This window comes from Microtus ochrogaster, chromosome 18 (genome assembly GCF_000317375.1).
Source record: "Microtus ochrogaster isolate Prairie Vole_2 chromosome 18, MicOch1.0, whole genome shotgun sequence".
NCBI lineage: Eukaryota > Metazoa > Chordata > Mammalia > Rodentia > Cricetidae > Microtus > Microtus ochrogaster.
Window position 1 is genome coordinate 9,031,337 of NC_022020.1, and position 23,990 is coordinate 9,055,326.

General features: G+C 47.2%; 1 protein-coding gene across 3 annotated transcripts in view; it reads right to left on the reverse strand.

Moving 5' to 3' along the window:
• Kctd1 (potassium channel tetramerization domain containing 1) overlaps positions 1-23,990 on the reverse strand; it is a 197,310-nt gene that overhangs the window by 96,430 nt on the left and 76,890 nt on the right. The window contains exons 1-2 of one of the 3 annotated variants that reach the window (XM_005355787.3): positions 5,351-5,850; positions 3,677-5,257 (exon numbers count right to left, since the gene is read on the reverse strand). The exons of 1 other annotated variant lie outside the window; for it this stretch is intronic. In XM_005355787.3, coding sequence (XP_005355844.1) covers positions 3,677-5,257; positions 5,351-5,575 — 1,806 coding nt within the window. In that variant the 5' untranslated portion in view covers positions 5,576-5,850. Of the gene's footprint in view, positions 1-3,676; positions 5,258-5,350; positions 5,851-5,915; positions 6,402-23,990 lie in introns of those variants that run through there. One more of the 3 variants, XM_013349374.2, reaches the window with a different exon arrangement.

The window sequence follows — 23,990 nt, forward strand, 5'->3', positions numbered from 1 at the left end:
ATGAGGGGCTCTGTGCATGCAAAGTATAATCCCAGCACTCCAGAGGCAGAGGCAGGCAGACCTCTGTGAGTTCAATGGCAGCCTGATCTCCAGAGCTAGTTCCAGGACAGCTAGGGCTGTTACACAGAGAAACCCTGTCTCAAAAACCCAAAAACGAAAGAACAACAGCAAAGTAAAAGCTGTAACGTTGAGCTACATCTTCAGCCCGAAGTATGTTTTAAAGTGAACTAACTTTCCCATTTTTATTTAGCACTAGACACACAAACCATCTACCAAAACATCAACAAAAAACTATGGCAAGTAGAACATAAGATTATTAATACTTCTTTTGAGTGATGAAGTATAAAACTCCAGGTACAGCTCAGTGTTAGGGCCTGATGATCACACTGGCGAGTCCTGATTCGATCATAGCACAACTAAAAACGAATTGCGAATCTCTACCATCTACTTAAATAGGGAAATGCTGCAAAGATAATAGTTATAAAGATTTAGGATATAATATTAAACCTATTTTTCCAATTAATATTTTTAAAATTTTATTTTTGAGGTAAGATTGCACTCTAGAGCCCAGACTAGCCTCAAACACGAGGCCCCCTGCCTCAACCTTCCAGTGATGGGATTGCAGTGTGTAACACTGGACGGTGTTACATTTTTAAATGGAGATCTCCAACATATGCAAAGCCCTGGGTTCAGTTCCCAGACACTGCAATAAATAATGAAGTGGAACGAAGAGAGCAGTTACTACCAAAAACACGATCATCACGACACCGTGCAGAGGGAGCGCACCGCTAACACCACTAAGGAGAGTCAGAGCCGGTCAGAGTTACCATCACCCTCCCAAAGCAGACAAGCCCAGCGAAACTCACAGACTCCATCCTCCGGTCAGAGTTACCATCACCCTCCCAAAGCAGACAGGCCCAGCGAAACTCACAGACTCCATCCTCCGGTCAGAGTTACCATCACCCTCCCAAAGCAGACAAGCCCAGCGAAACTCACAGACTCCATCCTCCGGTCAGAGTTACCATCACCCTCCCAAAGCAGACAAGCCCAGCGAAACTCACAGACACCATCCTCCTACTCATCTTGGGTGTATTCATTTGTCTACCTTTCCCATAGATGAAGACATTTGTTAGCACCCTTGCAAGGAGATTGGTCATCCTTTACCCACAGTTCTCCTTCTCGCGGTCAACTATGGTCTAAAGATATTAAATGGGAAATTCCAGAAATAAAGAAGTTTTAGATAAGTTTTAAGATAAGTATTAGTTAAGTTTTCTTTTAGGATATTGTACTGGTTCTACTTTTATCAAAAGGTACTACTGTCCATCTCTTATTGTGCCTGATGTTTAAATCAAACTTTATGACAGGTGTGTATGTCGGGAAAACTAGGGCATATCCATGGTTCAGTGCCGTGTGGAGTGGTATTAAGAAGAATGCAGTTGGAGTTCAAAGTCTGAGCATCTCCAAGAGTTGAGGTGACAGAGAAGAATGGATCCTTCCATGTTGCCACTGACCACTAACCTTGACCATCATTAATCTGCAAAGACAGGGATTTAATATATGCCAAAGGTAAAGTTTAGTGAATTTTTCTACATAAAGCAAATGTGTTTCGTGATGAGAATGCCCAGGGCCCTTCGAGTGAGTTCTGCAGAAGCCAGTTGTTAAACCTGCTGGTTTCTTAAAAGCAGAAACGCTTTCCACTGTATTCTAACTGGAAAGTTGACGACTAAACACATGCAAACAGGGCTGGGGGTGGAGCTCAATACAGCACCTGCCTATTATGCACAGGGGCCTGGGCTTGATCTTTAAAAGCCCCCCAAAAAGCGCAAATAGAACCCCTTTTCTGTAGTTGTAACTAAAAGAGCCTAGCAGCTAAGACCTTGCTGGACAGCCATGGTTGGTAATCATATAAGTAAAATATACCCATACCCATTTAACTTGGGAGTTGCCTGACAGTGACTTGAGAATAAAAGAAGTCTCAGTAAAAAGTTTTCTAGGCTGGTTTGGCTCCCTAGGGTAAATGAAACACAGTGATGGGGTGGAAGGGTGCGCTAAAAACAAAAGCCGGGAAAGAAGAAGAAAAACAAACAAACAAAAAACTGTTATGGACCCTTCAGTCACACAGCCACATGACACCAAATCCAGAACTGACTATTTCATTACCTTCCAGCATACATACATATTTAATATACATTCTTGGTGTTAACACTCTCAATCAGGTGTGATTTTTAACCCAGGGCACTTGAGGGGTATTTATTAGAAGAATGTGAACATTTTTGTTTTGCTTTCAAAGAAAAAGTAAACTCCAATTTGACTCCCTATCCTTAAATTTCTTTTAAACGACTCCTGATAGAATGAACTGCACACAGAGAGAAACACAGGACACACTGCCGCAGGCTCTGTGGGTTTAGAAGCCAGTGATGTTTATACTGCCACTTGCAGCCCTCCTGGCCGCCTTGAGGCATGCCTAAGCCTCTGAAAGGGTCAGCTTGTCCAGAACTGGAATTTCCACTTTGGAGAAAGAGCACAGAGGTAGTGATGGGCCTCACTATTTCTCCTATTTCTGCTGATAGCATGTGTGGATGGGTGGGGGTGGGGTGTCAAGAAGGTAAAAACTTCCTGTGACTCCTGCCAACAAACCGGGCCACAAGAGAGCTCCCATCCATGTCTGCCTTCTGGAGAAGCATCCAAGACAGGAACATAACCCTAACAGTCCGGTGAGCAGGCTTCTCCAGGCACAGCAGCAGGGGAAAGACTCTAGCGGGCAGGCCATCTCTGTGCACACTACTGTCACCGATTAAGGAATTTTGCTGTGGGTTTCTTTCAGGTTCAACAACAATACCTAAAGCCCAGACAGGCGAACTGATTTGCCCAAGCTTTATCCTAGTCCTGCTGTCCACTTACTCTGAGTGGATCCCCCCCCCTTCCTTGTTTGGGCCCCAGATAGTGAGCCTCTACAGGCTAGGGATGAATACACCTGTTTCAGTGCTCACAGCCAGCTTGGCATGTCACAGCTGCACATCTGTGTATCATGTCCCAGGCTCAGCCACCAGTTTCGCATCTGAGTATTGTTAACAACACTAATGAGAACGACACCCCAAAGGTCACGGTACACGCGGCTGCATGTTAAAAGAATATACAGGCACTCACTGTCTGCCGCTGCATCTCCGCCCCTTTTCTTTAACAACAACAAAAGCAATCTACAGGAAGTGGAATTGGCATGTTTTCCTTTTAATAATTTAGAAGCGTATTTTTCTACCTTTAGAAGTTATGGCGAGTATGTAATGGAGCATTTTAAAAGTAACTTTATTCTAATTTACTTAAGATAACTACCTCTATTCTGTACTCTGGCAATCCTTCCCTTATAAAACTCAGGCATCATGGAGAGGCACTTCAAGAATGAGCTTAAACCTTTTGTTCTGAGAACTCTGAGGTTTCTAGCGTTAATTTGTTACTTCGCTGCAGAGACTTGGAAGCTAAGGCCCCCTGGCATCTTTTAAGGTTAGGGCTAGAGTTTGCCCCAAAACACTAAGAGTTACATTTCTAGGGAATGTACCAAACCCAGTGCAGTATAACAACTACTTAAAGAATCCCCCACCCCCTCAACTGACGGGAGCACAAAAGTTAGTCCTAAAGTGTAACAGACAAATATTTCATGCATAGACTTTGGTTTGGTTACCTGGGTGGGGGAAACAATAGCAGGTGAAACTATGGTGGGAGAATTGGTGCTTCGGTGCCCATTGACTTCTGGAAGAAGAGGCAGGGGGTCGTGTTTCACGGAAACCACCACCACCGCATCCACAGGTTCGGAGGAAGGACGGATACAAAGTCTTTTGGGGGAAGAAGGGCCGCAGATTTCCCCGGACCCAAACACTGACTCGTACAGTGCGCGCTTGGGCGCAGCCTCGGATTTCACGTCGGGCCCGACCTGGCTGTCTTTGGGGAGGATATAAGTGTTCCCCAGAGAGGGCGGCTGGGGGCGGTGGTGGTGGGAAGGATGGGTGAGGGGATGGTGGGAGTGGTGACGAGCTGACCCGTTCAGAGATTCGGTATAGCAGCCCTGCGGGGCCGGGGAGCCTAGCTTGGTCCCGATGCCCGCGATGCTGTTGAGCGTGGCGATGGACACCGCGCCGATGCAGTGATTAGTGTAGGTCTTGGACAGCTTGGCTGCCTTGGAGAGCATCTGCATCCTGGTGCCCAGCAAGTTCTTGCCTATGGCTTTGTTCTCGTACCAGGTCACATCGCCCTCACTGCAGTGGTCCCGTGGCCGCTGGAAGAATGCCTTACAGAGGGGATTGCGCTTCGACAGGTACTTGACAAAGCTGGCATAGGGACAGAACTCAGTGCCGGTCTCGTACATGCGCGGCAAGTTCTCTTCGTCGCTGCTTTCCGCTCGCTTCTTACTCCAGGACGAGGAGCGCGACTTGTGGTAAGGCCCGAGCGACTTGAAGTATACGAACTTGCGACCGTCCTCGTCCATGGCCAGCCCGAAGGAGTCCTCCTCCAGCTCGCGCTGGTTTTCGCGGCCGCGCGTGCAGAAGTACATGCAGGTCTCGAACCAGACCTTGTTGAGCAGCCCAAAGGGCGTGTTGGTGCTGAAGACGCTGGAGGTGTAGAGCTTGCGCAGGTCTGCGCGCGTGATGGCTTGCTTCTGCACCACCGGCCCCGCGCCCTGCTCCTCGAGCTTGCGGATGACTGCGGCTAGAGTCAGGTTGGCGCTGCGCAGCTCGGGGTCCTTGGTGAGGTCGAGCGTGCGACAGTACGGGGGCTCGTTGAGGTAGCGGTTGAGAGAGCTGCGGATGCTGATGAGCGAGGACTTGCTGTAGAGCTGGCCGCTCTTAGAACGGGCCTCGGCGTAGAAGGAGCGCAGCACGCGACACAGCGCCCCCTTGTCCATGGTCTCGAAGTCCGGGCTCTGAGCCTTTTCGCTCAGGTACTCCCGGAAGATGCGCACGGCATAGCGGGTAGCCAACCGGGTGTTCTCGCTCAGCCGGGCCCGCTCGGGGCGCTGCAGCACGTCGGGGTCCAGCTCCGCGCTGTCCCCCGGCGGCCCCGCTCGGGCCCGGGGAGCCAGCAGACGCGGCGGCGCCTCGGGCTCCAGCGCGGCGTTCTGGTCCATATGGATCATATGGACCGGCTCGGGCTCCAGCTCCTCCCCGGCCGAGTCCTCCGGCTCCAGGGGCTCTTCCCAGTCCATCCCCATCTCCTCCTCTTCCTCCTCCTCGTCCTCCTCCAGCCCCCCACCTCCGTCCTCCTCCTCGTCCCCCGTTATCTGCACCTCCTGGATCTCGTCCTCCTCCTCCTCCTCCTCTTCCTCCTCCTCGTCCTCCTCCAGCCCCCCACCTCCGTCCTCCTCCTCGTCCCCCGTTATCTGCACCTCCTGGATCTCGTCCTCCTCCTCCTCCTCCTCTTCCTCCTCCTCCTCGCCGGCGCTGCAGTAGTGCGGGCGGCCGCGGCGGCGGCCGCGGCCCCCAGCCCCGCGCTCGCCCTCGCCCCGCTCCCCATTGTTCTCTGCCGCTGAGGCGGCGCTGCCGCCCGCGCTGGTGTTACAGTCCCCGCTGCCAGGCATTCTCGCCATATTGCCGTCTCCCTGCCAGTCCTCGGGCAGGGCGCATGCGCTATATTGGACCGCAGCGCTGAGAGCTTTTGTGTTTAATGACCTTCAGCTACCGGGAGGCAAAGCCGGGCTCTTAAAGGAGCCGCGCTCCAATTGTCATTCCGGAGCGCTACTCGGGAGGGGCGAGGAGATGCCAGGGAGACGAAGTGGGGGGTAACTGTGGCCAAGAGAGGGTAAAAGAGGGAGGCCACCCGGACCTTCTTACTCCCCCAGCCCGATCTCCACTTCTAGGAAAACTTTGGGGGAGAAAATAGGAAAGGGAGGGAGAGCTGTCGGTGGGGGCGAAACACTCCCAACTTACCCTCTAGCGGAGCTGGCGCGCGGGCCCGGGCGGGCGCGAGGGAGGGCCGACGGCAGGGCGGGGCGGTGTCGCTTCTCTAGGTAATGCCGGAGGAGCAGTGTCCCCTCCACCGCCCCCTCATTGCCCCCCGGAGTCGGGGGATCCTGGCAGCTGCGGCAGTGTGCTGGCCGCGGGTGCTGCAGTGAGAAGCCGGTGTCCGGACAGCCCGGAGCAGGCAGGTTAATGAGCTGGGTGGAGGAGGCTCCGCGAGGCCCTTCACCCTCTCTGTGCCCGCGGCCAGGGCGCAGCGGGCGAGGCTTGGGAGCGGGATGGGGCTGGCGGCAGCGGCGGCTCCCCCACCTACTTGCTGGCGGCGAGGCGCAGGGGCCTGGGGCCAGCAGCGCGGCTCCCAGCTCCCATCCCGACTCTTGCGAAGAAGCGGAACACGCCCCACGTCAGCCTCATCTGTTTAGACTTTTCCAACTGCCACTTTTAAGCTGTCATTAAAGACCTGGGGCGCTCCCCAAAGGTCTGGGGCAAGTCCGCGCCGGTTTAGCCAGCCCCGGGAAAGTGCAAGAAGGAAAGGGAGGTGTTGGTGGGAGGGGAGACGTGGGAAGAGGAGCTTTCCGGGACCCCAGGGACCCACTCGCCACCCATTCGGGCCACTATCCTTCCTGCCCCAGAGAAAAATGACACAACACACCAGGGCAAGGGGTGCCAGCTTGGCACTAAAGCTGCGCGGATCCCTAAAGGACAAGCAGGAGAGCGAGCTGTTGGAAAAAGTGAACTTGGGCTTTGGGTCGACCCCACTCTCCCACAATTCTGGCAAATCCGATCTTGAGCGCGCTCTCACTTTTAAGTTCGCCAACTGCCCTGCATTCGCCCTCGGGGCTGCGCTGCCTCCGGCGCGTGGGGGCGGGCACCTCGGAAACTGGAAAGACAGCCAAAGAGCTTGCCGGGTCCCTCTTTCCCATAGGAAATACAATCCCACTTCCAGCCAAACTCCTGCCTCCGGTGCACCTAGGCTCTGGGCTCCTCTTCTCGGTCCCCACCTTCCGTTCTCTCCTGGTGGTGGTGGGGAATAGCACCCTACTGCCACCCTTTAACTGTTCTTTGATGGCAATAGCCAGGGTAGTCTCCAGAGATGAGCTTCATCCTAACTTTCTCCAACTCCGTGGGAAGCCCAAGTGTCCCCAGGCTCTCTCCAGCGATGTCTGATACTCAAGACCACAAAGAACCAAGGGAGCCAGATCCCAGTAGAGTACCCAGGTGCCAGGCTGGACCTCCTGGAGGCAGCCTCACTGGGTCCTTGCGTGCGTCATTGGAATTTGCCTCTAAGTCTCAATTCAGCTATGGGGAATCTGTCTCAACTATTCTCTCTTTCCCTGTTGCCTATCTTTTTTTTTTCAGGGCGTTTATCATTTTGTGCCTCAATAGAAACCATCCATCAAATTGTAATTTACAAAGAATATTAAGTAAGAAGAAAGAAAGGTTAAGTCCCGGCCGCGTGGGCATCTAAGGAGGAAGGTGACAGCAGCTTTTCTGCAGCCATCTTTCGTCGCCCTGCAAGAGCCTCCTTAGCCATGGACACCGCAGAGCGTTGGGGAAGTAATGCCAGGTGTGAAACAAGTTGTAACAAGTCCCTGTCTCTCGGGTTTCCTTCAGCTCCTTGGGGAAATACACACACACACACACACACACACACACACACACACACACACACGCCCACGCGCCCTCTCATCACAGGCAGCCTACATCTGTCCAAGGAGTTGAGGATCTTTGGATTTTTGGGATGGACTTCTGGGGAATCCTTCCCCAGGTGGTAGTAGAGATGTGGTCGGATTTGTCACCGCGTTCTGTTCTCTGTCTTAGCCACTGGAAATATGTAGCGAGATGTATTAGCTTTCTAGAACTTTAAGCAGTGGGCAGCTAAGCTCATTGACCCGGAGCTCAGCTTATGAGAGGCACTTGATAGTCGCACACCGCCACTTCCGGAGAGCGGGCCTTTGGTCCCAGCATGCGGCCAGGTTTTGGATTATCTGAGACTTGCTGCAGTGCTGAAAACTCAGTGGGGCAAATCACTTAACTACCTCGAATTCTTAAAAGCACCACGAGATGAGGGTGAACCCAAGCTCAGACCTCTGCCTGAGGATCCAGCTCCAAACTGGGGCCCATGGGGGGGGCGGGGAGTAGTTCTTCAGGTCTTCTCCTCCCCCCCCCCCCCCCTTTTGCAGCAGACTGGCTAGGCTACAGCCACTCCCCAACCAGCACCCACGCAGACACCGGCTCCACTCTCCTCTGGGGGAGCTGCTTCCAATTGCTAGCAGTTTGCTGGAGGCAGTATGCTGGATTGGACGCTCCGGGAAACAAAGCAACCAAAAACAGCTTCCAGTTGACGTCAACGTATTTCCAGAAAAGAAAATAGTTTTGTGTTCCCAGGACAAAATACCCCCCAGGGCAAGTCCCTACTGGCAAAAGCCAGGCGATGGAGGTGGGGAATGGCAAGGCTGAAGAGGAGGAAATGCCACCCAGGCACGAATAACTTTAACGGACTTGGAGAAACAGCAGTTTCAGGAACTGCCTCGAACTTATGCGAATGAAGAGCAGGACCCGAACTTAAACTAGGGATGAAAAACGCACCTTGGAAAGTATGCTTTGGCCTGATTGTCGCAGGACTGTTCACCCACCTTCTCGCATCGCATCAGCTTCTGCCTGGTTACCAAAATTTAATACCTATAAGAATACTTCATCAAATACTGAAAAGATCTCGTCAGGTTGGTAACCAACATAGTTACCAGGCAGAAAGGCCAAAGAAAACAAACAAGGAGAAATATGTGATCTTTCCCTACTGCTTCCATCAAAGGAAACAAAGATAAGGGAGGAGAGTTGCTTAGTTTTTAAAACCCAATAACATGAAATTGCAGTTGAACTCATAAAAAGAGTTCAATCCAGGTTTATTAAATAATCTTTTACATAATGTGGTTCCATAAACTCAATTTGCAATCGAACAAATTAAAAAATGCTGTATGATTTTTGTAGAGGCAATTTTACTTGTTTAGCCTGTCTGTTTTCTAAGCTCCACCTGACTCCACATCAGGAAGTCTATTCTTACCACTTCAAACTGTGCAGGCTGTGCTTTCTCTGTTACAAACAGCAATCCTGATCAAGGTGGGGCTTTGGCTACCGTCACCCAACTGCTAGACTCATAAGCCACCTGAAGGTCTGTGCAGCTTCCACAAGAAGCCTTGACCACATGAGCCGTCTCTGCCAACATTACCCGAAAGTACCATGCATGTCTCTGTTTCCCATCTCAGAAAGTAGAGACAAGGTTATTTGGGGGCGGAAATCCTCCACGCACAGCCCCCTACATCCACACACACCTGATCTATAAACCTTGGGTTCCCATTTTAGATTCTCATAATTTTGTTGTCAATATCAGTTAGAAGTGCCTTTTAAGAAAACCACTAGACAACCTCTTCAAAATGCCATCAAATGTTCCCACCGACTCAGATACAGCATCCAGTCTTGAGGTTCATCTGTTAGGAAATTTTCTCAGTGCCTTTGAGCTACCTTGCTTCCTCTACTAACCCAATACACCTAAAGTCTCAGTATGCTGTCCAGGGCAGGGCAAGTTCTCCAGCCATTTATTACAAACAAATGAACACATAAACAAATGGGTTACATTTAGTTAAATCTTATATTTATCAGTTTTCTAACATGAAAAATCTAAGATAGCATGAATGATATTCTACAGTTCAAAAGAAGGACAAAAAAACGACGCTTAGACAACACCAGCCCCTGGAGTTGAGGAGAACCAATGACTGCTTTGGGCTAATGTGTCCATCACCACGGTTTTCTCTGGTGCAAAAATTGTAATTTACTGCAGCAGTAGAGAAAGGGGCCACCTCCCCTGACCCAGGGGAGCCAGCTATTGTGGACTCTTTAAAGAGAGGGCAGGAATGGAGGTGTCTGTGTGTTCTGAGAGGTGAGTTGGAGAGGATTTACATTGTAAACCCTCAGGATTTTGTGGGCTCTTGGGCAGAGGCCAGAAAAGGCATTTAGTTAATCACTTTAAAAAAACAAATCAAAAGAGAAAACCATGCTTTTTTGATTCGATTACTTAAAGATTCATAAAGTGCTTTTGAGGCTAAATATGAATTCAAATCGAAGCTATTTTGACATGTCTTTTTAAAAATTTACTATTAATTCTGTTGCATGCAAGTGAAGATCATCTTGAGTAATGTTTTTGAACTCAGATGAAATCCGAACTCCTGTCATCTAACTCTAAAAGTGGAACAGAAAAGACTCTGAAAGGACAAACACATGGCTTAGGACTGCAGCCCCATTTATCCACCCCCCAAATGTTTTAGCAAGGTGCTTGGCATATAGTAAACACAACTGTCCAGGCTCTCACGTGTAGGGAGAGAGCAGACACTGACTGCAGGGGTGCAGTGTAACTGAACCCAGGTTGTGGGGGGATGGACCCCACTTCACCTTCTCAGGTGCTTGTTTGTCTGTTTGTTGACACAGGGTTTCTCTGTAGCTTTAGAGCCTGTCCAGGTCTTTTTATTTTCTTACTCTCCCTGTTCTGTGTTCTGGGACACAACCTTTGATTGTTTTTTTGAAAATTAAATATGTTAGTATGTGTCCAAGCATTTAACATGTTATCTGAAACAATAGTACACATTTAACCATTGGTCATTTTGTTTTTGTTATTGTCATTTTGAGTTTTGAGACAGGGACTCATGATGTAGCGCAGGCTGGCCCCAAATTCAAGATCCTCTTGCTTCATTCAACCTCCCAAATTCTGGAATGACAGACATGCTGAGCCACCCAAGGCTGAACTCTGGGCTATTAAAACTCCAAGATTTCTTTATACAGAAGAAAACCAAGGCCGAACAGTTTTTAAGGTTCTGCCGTAGGCTGTGGTGTGAAAGAGCACCAGCTTGGCAGTTAAGAGACCTGCAGTTTGATTCCCAGCACTGCAGAAACCTTTAAAATAAAAGTTAAACCATGTGACTCAGGTCTTCCAGACGTCACAAGGGTAGGCTGACTGGTTCCAAAGCACATGACCAAATCTCTCTCTCTCTCTCTCTCTCTCTCTCTCTCTCTCTCTCTCTCTCTCTCTCTCACACACACACACACTTTCTCTCTTCCACACATTCTCACACACTTTCTCACACACACGCTTTCTCTCTCTCTACACACACACACACACATACTCTCTGTCTGTCTCTGTCTGTCTGTCTCTCTCTCACACACACATTCTCTCTCACACACATACTCTCTGTCTCTTTCTGTCTCTGTCTATCTGTCTCTCTCTCACACACACACATGCATGCACACACTGCTCACTCTTAAGGAAATAATTCTTTGCCATTCAAATTTCTGTGCCTTTGATTTGGGGATTTGGAAGGCAGGAGGCTGATAGGCCAAGGTCCTGGACTTTGAGTATGGCATAAACAGGCTAAGACATGGCATAATCTTTCTCAGACTTCGGTTCTATTTTTCTAGTTTATTGGAATAAAGACACTTTTGTGCTTTAGAGGAGTTTGGAGACAAAAGAACGCTCATGCACACAAGCAGATTAGCCCGTAAAACACTCTACTTAAGTCCTGGGCTCTTCAGTGAGCATCTTGGGGGGCAAGGTAGAATATTGCATATTTTTGTCTTTTATTCTATGCCAGAAAAACAGGTCACAGTAAACTTAACATAGTGATTGACAGGAGTAGAATGTTTAAATTTTAATTACTACCAGGTAACTATAATTCTGGACCTGTTTCCTAGGTATTTTTTAAATGAACAACGTACAAGAGGAATATGGTTTTCTGTAAGCAAAGCGTGTGTTTGTGGAATCTGAAAATGTGTTGTCTCCCTTTATTATAATATCCTGATAATAAAATGTCACTTGGCCAATAAAGAATTCAAATGCAAAGATAGTCAAACCTACTATTAACAGGGAGAGTCATTTCCTTCTCTTCTAGCCATGTATCTTTGGAGTCCACAGAAGCATCCATCAGTACTGTTATTAAGTAATATATATTTTCATTTCATCACAATACTAATTAAAGTGGAAGAAGAGCTAATGATATTCATTAATGTCATGTAATAAATGTTTTTGAGTAATGGGGTTATTTATAATCGTCTCAGTATATAAAATATTTCTGGGACTGTTTGCTATATTCAAATAGCTTATTGAAGTAGTGAGATCAAAACAAAATAAAGAACAAAATTAAAAATAATGTTTTATTTCTAATGTTGATATAAAACTTTTTTCATTTTTTTGTCATTATCAGGGAAGGACAGCTTCTTAAGGAAGGTGAGCACAAGTCACGAGAATGTTCATAGTCTTTGGTCATGAAATCACTTCCAGAAAGCCATTTTCTTAAGAAATATCATGTTTTATTTCTGTTTCGTTCTCTTTGGTTCATTGTGTTTAGGCCATTCGGACAAAATGGTTCTGAAGTTTGTGTTCAACGCATATTCCACAATGGTATCTCATAATTTCCCAGAGGCCTGACTTCAGTGACAAAAGTTCACAAAGCATTCCTAAATGGAAACGGAAACCTCCTGTCTCGGTAGCCTTGTCAGGCACCTCTTAGTGACTGTGGATAGTGAATCTGAAGATACAGGATATGAAATAAAAGGCTAAATATTAATGATCCATTCCAAGCTCTGAGATAGTTTAAGGTTCAGCACTAAAGCTCCAGATCTCAGAAACTGGTCAAGGTGTTTGGTGGCTCCTCACAGGATGTGAGGAGGGGTTTGGTATGTACCTGCCCTGTGGCTGTGTTTCTAATGAACTAAAAAAGAAAAAAAAAAATCCCTTTTAAATACCCAGAAGCACTAACCCACATTTTGAACTAATTGACTTACTTTTTCTTAGAAAAGCTTAATTTAACTGATAGGGGCACATGGGTTTTTCTGAATATTTAAAGAAGCCCTGGGATGAGTTTGTTCCATTTCTTCAACTTAATGCTGGGGATGCTTCTAGCCTGCCAGTGAAAACTGTGGTAGAGAGGAGCAGGGAACCCAGAAACACTGTATCCAGCTCTTCCATCCTGTGAGCTGAGGCAGAGATGGGGCAACATGCCTCTGTATTGCTACTCTAAGTCTGTCCTCCTACTGACCCGGCCCAGGATCACATGAGACTCTCGGAATAAAACCAGCCTCCTCTAACATTGAGGAGCCACTTTGCTGTCCTCTCTCTCTTCCGCTCCTTCTCTGAAGTTAAAAAACACACAAAAAGACTGGACTTTAGCATTCTTTTCTATAAGAGAAAATTAACAATCTAACTTGGGTAGGTGTGGTGTGGTGTGGTGTGGTGTGGTGTGGTGTGGTGTGGTGTGTGTGTGTGTGTTTCCAGGTTCATACTTAGGGAGTGTTTGCTGAGGGTCTGGGCTTGGAACACTTAATTTTTTTCTTACTGGTACATGTGAAGCTGGTTCCTGTGTTATGCATGAGTGGAAACCCAGAGTGCTTAAATAGCTCCTCCTAGATTTCTTTAGTCAGTTAGTCCGACCTCAGAGCACACACTTTCTGAACAATTCTCTAGCCCAGTCTCATTTGATTATTTTTCTATTTTTATGGGGAAAAAAATCTGTATTCCTGTATATTTTCACAGATTCAACTGCATAGAGTTTACTGTTTAAGTTCTAAGTATTAAATATTTAAACATTCAGAAGCCAAAATATGTCATCAATAGAGCCTATGGTTTGAATGACTCCTCCAAATTTTATGTGCTAGAGACTTAATCCCTAAAGTGATATATTAATGACACTTGAGAGGTGAGACCTTTGGGAGATGCCTGGGTCACGAGGGCCTGGCCCTCATGGCTCTATTAATCCACTCGGATTAATGGCTTAATGGGTAATGGAGGGAGTGGCTTGCCATAAAAGCCGGCTCTCTCTGGCACAGTTGCGCCATCTTGCATCAGACACCCTGTGCTGCTTCAGGCTTCGGCATCATCCACACCTGCATGAAAAGGTTCTCAATAGATTTTGTCCTTTTCATTGATCTTAAACTTCCCAACTTCCAGAACTGTAAAAAAAAAAATCTCTTTCCTTCATAGATGGCCTGTTCTGTGAGGTTCTAGGATGATGAATTTTTGGTACCATCTGCCAAGCACATGGTTGAGCAGGTAGGAAGGGGCCATGATTCAGGAAGCACACATCGCCTGGCTCTCGAGAGGCTGTGGCTTAGGTAGGCTACTGTGCTTACTGATGGTTTTCTCCTGTGCCTTTCCTCCAACTGTCGCATTTCTGCATGCCTTAGAAGATCTCCCATCCTGGAGACCGTTTTGAACTACTGGGGTTTGAAGACAAAATCCATGCCAGGCCACTTCTTGACACTCAGAGACAACATTTAAGGGGATGACCATGGAGAGAGAGAGGGGACTGGGAAGCAGTTACCTGGTGTCATTCCCAGTGTGGTGGCATTTAAGAATTTGATAGCAAGGGTTTTTAGACCTTGGCACAATGGTTTTTGTGACTAATACGTGTTCTAAATTCATAGTTAATTAAGCTTTCTTAGAACTCTGTGTGTGTATGTATGTGTGCATTCAGGATTCAGGAGAGAGGTCAGATTTGGGTCCTGTTGAGTTTGTTTTTTGAAAAGGGGTGTCTCACTGCCCTGGGGTTCACAGAGTAGGCTAAGCTAACCAGCCAGGATGGCACAGGTATCCACAGTTTTTACCTCCTCAGTGCTAGAATTAGCTATAAGCAGATTGCACCTCATCTGTCTTTTTCTTTTGGGTTCTGGGAATTGAGCTTGCAAGCGTTACTGTCTTTTAGATTTGAAGCTCAAGGCTGCATCAGAATCTCCCATTCACCTGGAGAACTAGTTTAAAATGCAGATTCTCAGGTGTCTCCAGAGGTTGGGAATGTGGCTCAGGGATGTAAGAGCCACTCTCATCACAAACAAATCTAATACCAGTCTGACCCCACCACAAGAGACATTGCTGCTAAAGCTAATATAATTTATTAAACCAGAAAGCAATTTCCTTTCCAGCAATGGTAACTAACCACATTGGAACTGCGAATCCCCTGGAAAATTGGATGAAAATTATGAAACCTCTTCCTTAGAAGCTCCACATGCTGAACCAATGTGACCTGTCAATCATTTAAGGGAAGCAAAGGACTGGGGTCAAGGCTGCCTAGGCCCTGATTTTCAACAGCACTGTAATCCATGTCTTCCCCTAGCCAAAACATAACCATATTTCCTTTTTTTTTTTTTTTTAACAGCAAGCCCAACTTCAGAATTTAGCCCCAGTTTAATTCCTCAGCATTCTGTATAGGATTTTCTTGGCACCAGTCTCCCCTGTGTAAGAGGACTCCAAAGGGGAAAAAATGCTAGAAAGTCCACATACTTGGACCATCCTGGCCGGCAGTCACAGCTGATCCTGACACTTGACTTGGCCTCCAAATGGCCCAGGACGCCAATAGAAGCTGCTAGTGCTGGGCCTTCTCCAAGTGTCTGGAGGAGCCAGTCCCACGTGGGCAAGGGGGCTCACGCTCCCAGGCACTGCTGCTGCTGGCTGACCACATAGTTCTTGAGAAGCTCAGACCCAGGAGAGGTGGCTATACAAAGCTGCTCCGGTGTGAACGTCAAGTGTCCCCCACTGAAGCCCGTGCGGATGTTTGTTGTTGCGATGGTGTTGGATGGTGGAGGCTGGATGACTTGATCACCCAGAGGGATTTACACATGGTCTGGGGATGTAACTCGGTAGTAGGTGCCCGCCTTACAAAGAGCCCTGAAAAACAGAGGGGCTGTTGAAGCCTTTCTCAAGGGCTAGGCCAGCTACTCCAAGATTGGGTTGTTATATAGTGAGGCCACCATGTGTGTTTGTTCTTCTCGCTTCTGTACCAACCTGCTTGCCTTTCTGCTCTCTGTCATGGCTGAAGTAGGCCCATGCCCTCACCATGTTTGCGGGGTTAGCAGCCTACAGAACCGTGAGTCAAAATCAGCTCCTTTCCTTGTAAGTCGTCCTCTCTGTTGTTTTGTAAGAGCAGCAGATAATGGACCAAGACAACACCCAAAGGATGAGTCAGCGAAGGAGGGATGGTGGGGTGAGGGTCAAGGGTGCAAAGCTGCCTTGTGTTGGTAAGCAGGACTATGGTAAGGTGTCTTTCAGGCCATGTCCACAGCTCAGGCAGTGTGGGAACTGCTGGTAGGGTGCTAAATCTGAGTTGACCCTGTCCTGAAGCACCAATTTTCTTTCTCATTTTTCCTCTGCTGATCCACATTGTCTTTGGTCTTTTATTGATTAATTTTAAAATTTTTATTATTATTTTATTTTATGTATACGGGTGTTCTGCTTGTATGTATGTATGTGTACCATGTGAGTGTCTAGTGTCCATAGAGACCAGAAGAGGGTGTTGGATTCCCTGGAATTGGAGTTACAGAGTTGTGAACTACCATGTGAGTGCTGGGAATTGAACCTGGGTCCTCTGAAAGAGCAGCCAGTATTCCTAACCTGCAGAGCCATCTCTCCAGTCCTGGCTTCATTCTTTACATAAATTGTTTTAATTGTATTTATTAGTGCTGGGGGGTGGGTCATGTGAATGCATGCCAGGGTCTACATTTGGAAGTCAAAAGAAGAACGTGTAGGGCCAGTTGTTTCTTTTCACTACGCGGGCTGTCCGGCTCAGCAGTCAGGCTCAGCAGTCAGCATATGTATCTGTGGAGTCATGTCACTGGGACTTCTTTAATTCCTTACTTCCCTCTGGCCTCTCTACTGCAGCAGTAGCTTTTGAGTCTGGTTGTGAGTTAAAATCACATGTAGAGATTTCAGAATCTGCTGACCGAAAGCTCCTTCCCAGGGTGCCTGCTGGGCTTACTCTTAGTAGTGGTCTAGCCTGGGAGCTTGTCCAATCTCTGCAAGTGATTCTTGTGAGCAGTTCAGATAAGACCCATTCACACGTGCATATTCAGAGTTACTTCATAGAAGGGGATAGGCTCCTGGGTGGTTAAAACCCACAGAAATTATTTGCAGCATGTGTGTGATATATCGGCATATTTTCCTAGAACAGAGATCCCCGGTTTGTAGCAAAATTTTAAAGAAGTCCATGACCCAAAATAGCTTAAGCAGTCCAGATGTGGGGCTCTGATTAGACACCATCCATCATTGCAAGTAGTGCACATTGGTACCACCTTAGAGAGCAGTGGTTCTCAACCTGTGGGTCATGACACCTTCACAGGGGCCACATAGCAGATATTCTGCAAAGCAGACATTTGCATTCTGATTCATAACAGTAGCAAAATTACAGTTACGAAGTAGCAATCAAAATAATTTTATAGTTGTAGATCACCACACCATGAGGGACTGCATTAAAGGGCTGCATTAGGAAGGGTAAGAAGCTCTGCTCTAGAGGACGGATGGCGGGTGGAACCAATGGGCAAAATGTGTAACCCTTTCAACCCAGCAACTCATTTCTAAGAACCAGGGCTGGATTCAGACATGTTCCAGAATGCTGTTGAATCACGGCTCCTAATTAAAAATTGCCGAACTGAATCTAATTTTGGAAGTGGATGGTGAATAAATAATGTCTGATCCATTCAACAGAATGCCAACTGTAGACCAGATAACGTAGATCTGTAAATATTGAGTAGACTTGCCACTAAGACTTTTTATGGACAAAACTGAACTAACAAGATAGGGACAAATTCTGCAGATGTAAGCATCTGTGTGTGGAGGGGGTAAGTGTGACCACTGGCAGCGGTGTCTTTGGGAGAAGGCAGGTGAGGGCTCTAACAGGTCTGAGCATGGCAAGCGTTGCATTTCAGAAAGGTTTTGCCCTTTTACCCTTTTTCCTCTTCCTTGCTAGAGAAAGTTGCATTCCTAAAGCTAGCCCCCAAGGTCTATTCCCTTATTTGGCCACTGACTCATTCCTGAGACAAAACACCAAGGTCCAACAATCAAAATTCATTATTTGGCTAACATGTCCAATCCGGATCCACCAGCTCACCACAGCACCCTTCTTAAAAACCCGTTCCTTAGAAACACCCTCTCTGGCTCTCGCTCTTGCTCCTTTGCTCTCTTGCTTGCTTGCTGTTGCTGCTGCCCTTGCGGCCTCTCCCCCATGCCCTACTTGCCCCTCCAGGGAAATCTCCTTTGAGCTGAGAATTTGATGCTGGGTATGTCCTGTTCCTATTCAGGGGACTGGGGTGGGGTAAACCCTTCAACGTGTATTGAAAGACTTTAATTTCCCAGAAACTATGCTTTGGTATTGTTTTAATTTTATATCCAAGAAATGTGGTCCCTTCTTGCTTCATTATTGGAGATGGGTGTTTATCCATCATCCCTGAACCTGTCTCCATGGCTTTCCCTGCTCAGCTGAGTAACCCACATCTCCAAAAAACTTGCTGGATTTTCCCAAGTCCTGTGTATTCAAGTAAGCATCCTTTAAGTCAAGCAAGCCTAGAACCCAAAACAATGATCTTAGTGTCCTTCCCTACATGCAATGCTTCTATTAAAGAACCTGTCACTCCCACAGCTCACAGACACTGAGAAGGGGCATGGTCTGTCACATGATCAAGAATGGGTGTCTAGGACACCAGTCCCTATGCCAATCTGAGCCTGCCTCTCAGGAATCAGGCAAAGTGTCACTCACCTAGTTGAGAGAAGGAAGAACATGGAGGCATGAAGGAGTCCAGCCGTGATGCCTGTAGTGTGCGCTCCAGCTGACAGTGCTGGGGACCGGCCTCCAAGTGGACACACTCTACGATTCTGACCTTGGGTGTCAGTAACGCTCCACTTCCATTATAGATCATGGCACCTGAACTGCCAATCACTCCTGGCGAAATCTCTCTTGCTTACAACTAAGAAATGCTAATTCTTGCTTTACCCTCTGCCCATGTCCAGTCTGCACCTCAGACTCAAGCCACCATACTTCATCTAAGACTTTAAACAACCCCTGCTCATCTGCCAGGTCCTTCCCCGGCTCCCAGCTCCACAGGAGTGCCACACCCTACTTAACGCATGGTTTGCCTTCAGTCCACAGTGAGTGAGCTGTTGTTGCCTTTGCTTTAGTCTGCTTTAACTGCCATCACAAAATGCTTGGGGCTGGATGGCTTAAATGACAGAATTTATTTTCCCAAAGTTCTGAAGGCTAAAAGTCCAAACTTGAAGGTCCAGCAGGAGCTGGCTGACTCTTCTCTGGTTGAAAGGGTGTAGAGAGATCTCCAGTGTCTTTTTATGTCTTTCTTGTTCAAAAGACCCCAGCTCTACCAGATTAAGGTCCTACCCTCAGGACCTCATTTATCATAGTTACTTCCTTAAACACCATGTGTCTAAATAGAGGCACACTGAGGGGGTCATCACTTCCAAGGTACAAATCGGTTGGGATGACCCTCTTCTCCTATACTCCCATCCTCACAAGCCAGGAACATGGAAGTTTTCTTCTTTGCCCTGTTGCATCCATGCCCAATCTGTCCCATCCATGCCATGCTCTCCTGCTCCAATAGCATGTCTGTCACGAATCCAGGAGGCTGCCACCTTTCAGCAATATAGGGGCAGAGGAAAGAGAGTGGACTGCTTACTATTGTGTCCAGGCTTCTTGTCTTTGGATGTCCATGGATGCCTTGGTGTGCTTTACCTTGAACTATTATTTTTTATTTGTACCGAGCTTGCCTGGCACGTGACTGGCACATAGAAGGTACTCAACAGATTCGAATGCATGTGTATAGCTGGGAACTGAACTTGTTCGTGTCACCCATTAGCCCATGAACTACTGTTTCTATTTTTCCCTCTGTACAAGGAGAGACAGTGAGCTGGCAAGATACTTGGACCCAGAGCCAACAGCCTTGCTAAAATCAATCACTGTTACTTCCTGGCTGTGTAACCTTCAAGTCACTTTTCCGGTCTCAATTCAAGGAGCTCCACTCATGTTCCAAGCCTGGGCTGGAGTCTCACTACAGTGACCTTATAAACTGGGCCATCTATGTCTGCTTATGTCAGGAGCCTTTGTTCAAGTGACCTCACTCTGCCTCGGGGGCCTTACTGGCTGGTATAGTTGACACATTCTTAATTATCTGTGCAGACTCTGATAGTTTCACAAAACCATCTCTAATACTTGTCTTTGCTATTCTGTTTTTGAAGCTGGGTCTAGTCCACATTGCCTTCAAATTTGATAAACAATTAAGAATAACCCTGAACTAGTGTTCCTCTTGTTTTTTGTTTTTCTGGGATTGCAGGTCTGGGCCACCTAGCCGCTTCATGTCATGCTGGAGACAGGATCTAGGGCTCTGAGCCCGCTAGGCAGGCATTCCACCAACTGCCCTGCATCACCAATCCTCAGATGGCAATGCTTCTGCATTATTTTACAATTATATATCTACAGAGAAGTTGAAGGGGGGGGGCAGAGAGTATTCAGAGGAATTTTGCAAAGCCATGGATGATACACTGTTTCTTGAAAACCAGACAAAAGGAGACATCACAGACACCGAAGTCAGCAGCTGATGGTAACTGTTTCCTCAGATGACAGGACTGTGTGGGCCAAGCCTGAACAGGTTAGATGAACTTTTCTTTGAGTAGCAGCTGTCCAGGAGAAGACAGGGAGAGGCAGTACAGAATCCCAGCAGTGGTGAGAAAGATCAAAACGTGGGGAAAAGCGCTAAGGAGGACAGTGTTGTAACAGGGACCCTTTTCGCTCTGATTCTGCAGACCATTACATTTGTAACTTTCCTCTTCACACGGTTATGTGCCTGAGGGGATCCACCAAAAGGGCTTGGACAGAATCAGCCATCAGATTGTCTTAATGCCTTTAACTATCATGCTGTGGAGATGGAGCCTTGATTTTCCTTCTGGCGTGTGTGTGGTGGTGTTTATGGTATGCACATGCCTATGGAGCTGCTCTTGCCCGTGTAGGTGTGTTTGGAGACCAGGTTGTTTTCATCAGTTGTTTCTCCAAGTTTTTGAGAAACTGATCTAGATGGAGATTGAGTTTCAGGCAGCCTAGCTGGCTAGTGAGCTTTGGCCATCTGCCTGGCTCCACACTCTGCTGGGGTTGACAGACACAGGCCGCCATGCCTGGCTTTTATATTGGCGCTGAGGTTCCAACTTTCACTCTTCGAGGTTGTATGGCAAGCACTCTATCCAGAGAGCTAAATCCCAGGCACATTTCTCTCTGTTTGTGAAAACAAACCTTCTCAGAATGTACCTGGGATTTCAAGTCTCTGAGACATATAGAATCCCAGCAAGAGTGCCTAAGTCAGCCGAGGATACAGCTTTTTTGGCAGAGCGCTTGCCTAGCATGTGGAAAGGCCTGAGTTCAAGGCCTGACTCTGAAGAAGAAGAAGAAGAAGAAAAAAAACCAAATGCTTAGAGGTGCATTAGAATAGCTCCACACTCCTCACCCAGCTCCCTCTGAGTACTTGCGTTTTGTGAGCTTTGTGTCTGATTTGTTTCCTGAGTACTACCTTACTCTTTGGGCTGAATTAATTGTACCTTTAAATTTTCTGCTAGATGCTTCTCATGCAGGGTGAACACACATGGTCTCCAGAACCTTATCCCTGTGAGATGTGGTTGTTTGAAAGACCTATGGAAGAGTCAGCTTTAGTACCTGAGGATCAGCACTCAGTGTCTGCTAAAGAAAGGGTGGGGGGATCTGTGCTAAGAGCTTGCATCATTGTTTGTTATTAATGTGGGAACTACTTTCTTACGCTTGGATCATTTTCTCTCTGGATTTATGATGTTAACGTTTCGCTTAAGGAAAAAAATCTTTTTCACAAGTATTCTTTACACTTCTTACCCAATACAATACCTGTGTCTGGTCCAATGTGAGCTCAATGGTTTGTTCTCTTGTATCCTTTTATACCCAGTGCCTACCAAGTGCCTAATGACCAAGAACCATTTTGGGAACTAATTAGATCTAATGACTTGCCATTTTATTGCTGTATTTAAATCTTGTTTTCTTCTAAACTGTTTCAAGCAAATTTTGGGTATCTTAAACCATTATCATTATTGTTTATCACTGCTACTATCACTACTTCTCCTCCTCTCCTCCCCCCTCCCCTGCTCATTTTCTCTCTCCCCGCTCCTTCCCTTCTGGATATGAAACATGCCTGGCATGTGCCCTATCATTGAATTACTTCCGGGGCCCAGAGATTTGACAAAGTCTCCTGATCTGCTCACAGCCCCTGGGTTCTTTGGAGGGAGCAGGAGACCGGATTCCACAAGGACAGTGATCTCTGCCCAGCCTCCTGCCTGGTGTTTTCCCTGGCTGTGCCTCCTACACTGACAGTCTCGCACCTGCACCTCGAAGGCACCAGGCCAGTTCCATCAAGCTCTCTTTGTCCCCAAACAAACAGATAGGATGTGCCCCTCCCACCATGCTACAGGATCTCTGAGCTCCTTAACAATTCACAGAGAAAGTGTCTTTTCCCACCAAGAATGATGGTGGGGCTCCATGAGTCTTTTCCTACTGGACAGGGAGTCTGAACTTGCAGCCTGGGAGGGTGGTGGTTCACAGAGCATCTGATGGAGCATGGTGTGGAGCAGCCGGGATGCCATGAGAGCCCAGAGTCTGGCACTGGAATCTCAACTTGACTCCACAGGCCCTGTGATCTCTTTCCGAAGTCACAGCCCACACAAAAGGCATTTTCTCTTCTGGCTCCAGAACCTTAGGCTATGGTCCCTAAATCTCTCTCTGGGCACTGGGATCTTAAAGGGAAAGAGAAGGTATTAACTAGCTGTTATTTTTTACTTCAGAATTGTCCCTAGTGTCTCCAGGCTGGTGGGAGTGTCGATGTGGAGGTCTGTGCCACTTGGGGCTGCTCACCGAGATAAGAACAGGACACGTTTTCCCTGGCTGCAGGCTGCAGGGGACCCTGGTAGGGAAGGGATGAGAGGACACGATCTAGAAGGTCAAGCTCACCTCCTCCTGGAACTCACATCCCCATCATCCTCCCTTTGATATTAGCTGCCTAATATCATAAATCATATTCCCAACAGATCCTGGCAAATGCCGCTCAAGTCTATCTTTTAGGATAGTGTCTGTTCTGGGAAATTTCCCCCAGAACAGGGACTGCAAGGCTTCTGCTAATCCGTATGTTGGGATAAGAAACCCCAGGCATGTCTCAGAGCGTCAGGCAATGTGCTAGCAATTCAGAGGAAAGTTACATAAAAATTATGTAACAATGGCTGTGGTATCTACTTGTGACTTCTTGAGAGGAGGGATACATTAATCTGTGCAGCTCAAAGGAGGACCCTGTCTGAAGGGAGCCTGGAACTTGAGAGCCTGTTCTCATGCAGAAACAGGCCTGGGACTTGGTGATCCAAACAAGAAATAAACATATACTTTTCCTCTTCAAAGCCTTCAAAAGCCTCTCCAGCTCTCCCTAGGCAGCTTTTTCACACAAAAGTGCCTCTCTCTGTCAGAAGGAAACAGCAACAAAATGATACATTTCAGACAAATAGTGCCTATGTAATCCCCACCAAGAAGATCAAAGGCCTGTTTTTGAAACATTTGTAGGATTTTAAGTTAGAATATTTGAGGTCTTTTTCTTCTACAGTCAACAGAGAATTCATTTCCTACCTGCTTAATGAACCACAATGGCGATATTCTTGATGATGTCAGAAAAAACCCAAATGCAGCAAAAGGAAGAAGTATAAGTATCAACGGGAAAGATGACAAGTTAGCCGGTAACGGCGGACCAACCAGCTCAAGCTTCGGTCTTCTCTTTCCGTGGCTTTGCACATGCTAAGCAAGCACCTAGCATGCTGGTTCAGTCATTGGACTTAAATATTTTTTACTTTTGATATTAAAAAAATAACAACAGAAAACAAACGCAAACCCACCTGTGATAGGGTGTAAAGACAGTCTTTTATGTCACCTTGGCAAACCCACCTGTGACAGGGTGTAAAGAGAGTCGTCTTTTATGTCACCATGCAGCTAATGATTACGCCTTAGAATAATACAAGTTTTAAAAAAAATCAAATTAGCACGATCCATTTCAAGCTCATTCAGGGCTGACATTCTCTTCCTAGCTAATTTGCAGCCGATCTTCTGCTTTTGATACCAGCTCTGATACAAATTGTGCTGGCATAACTGGATGTCAATGTGTAGAAGAATGAAAATAGGTGGGAAGTACCCTACA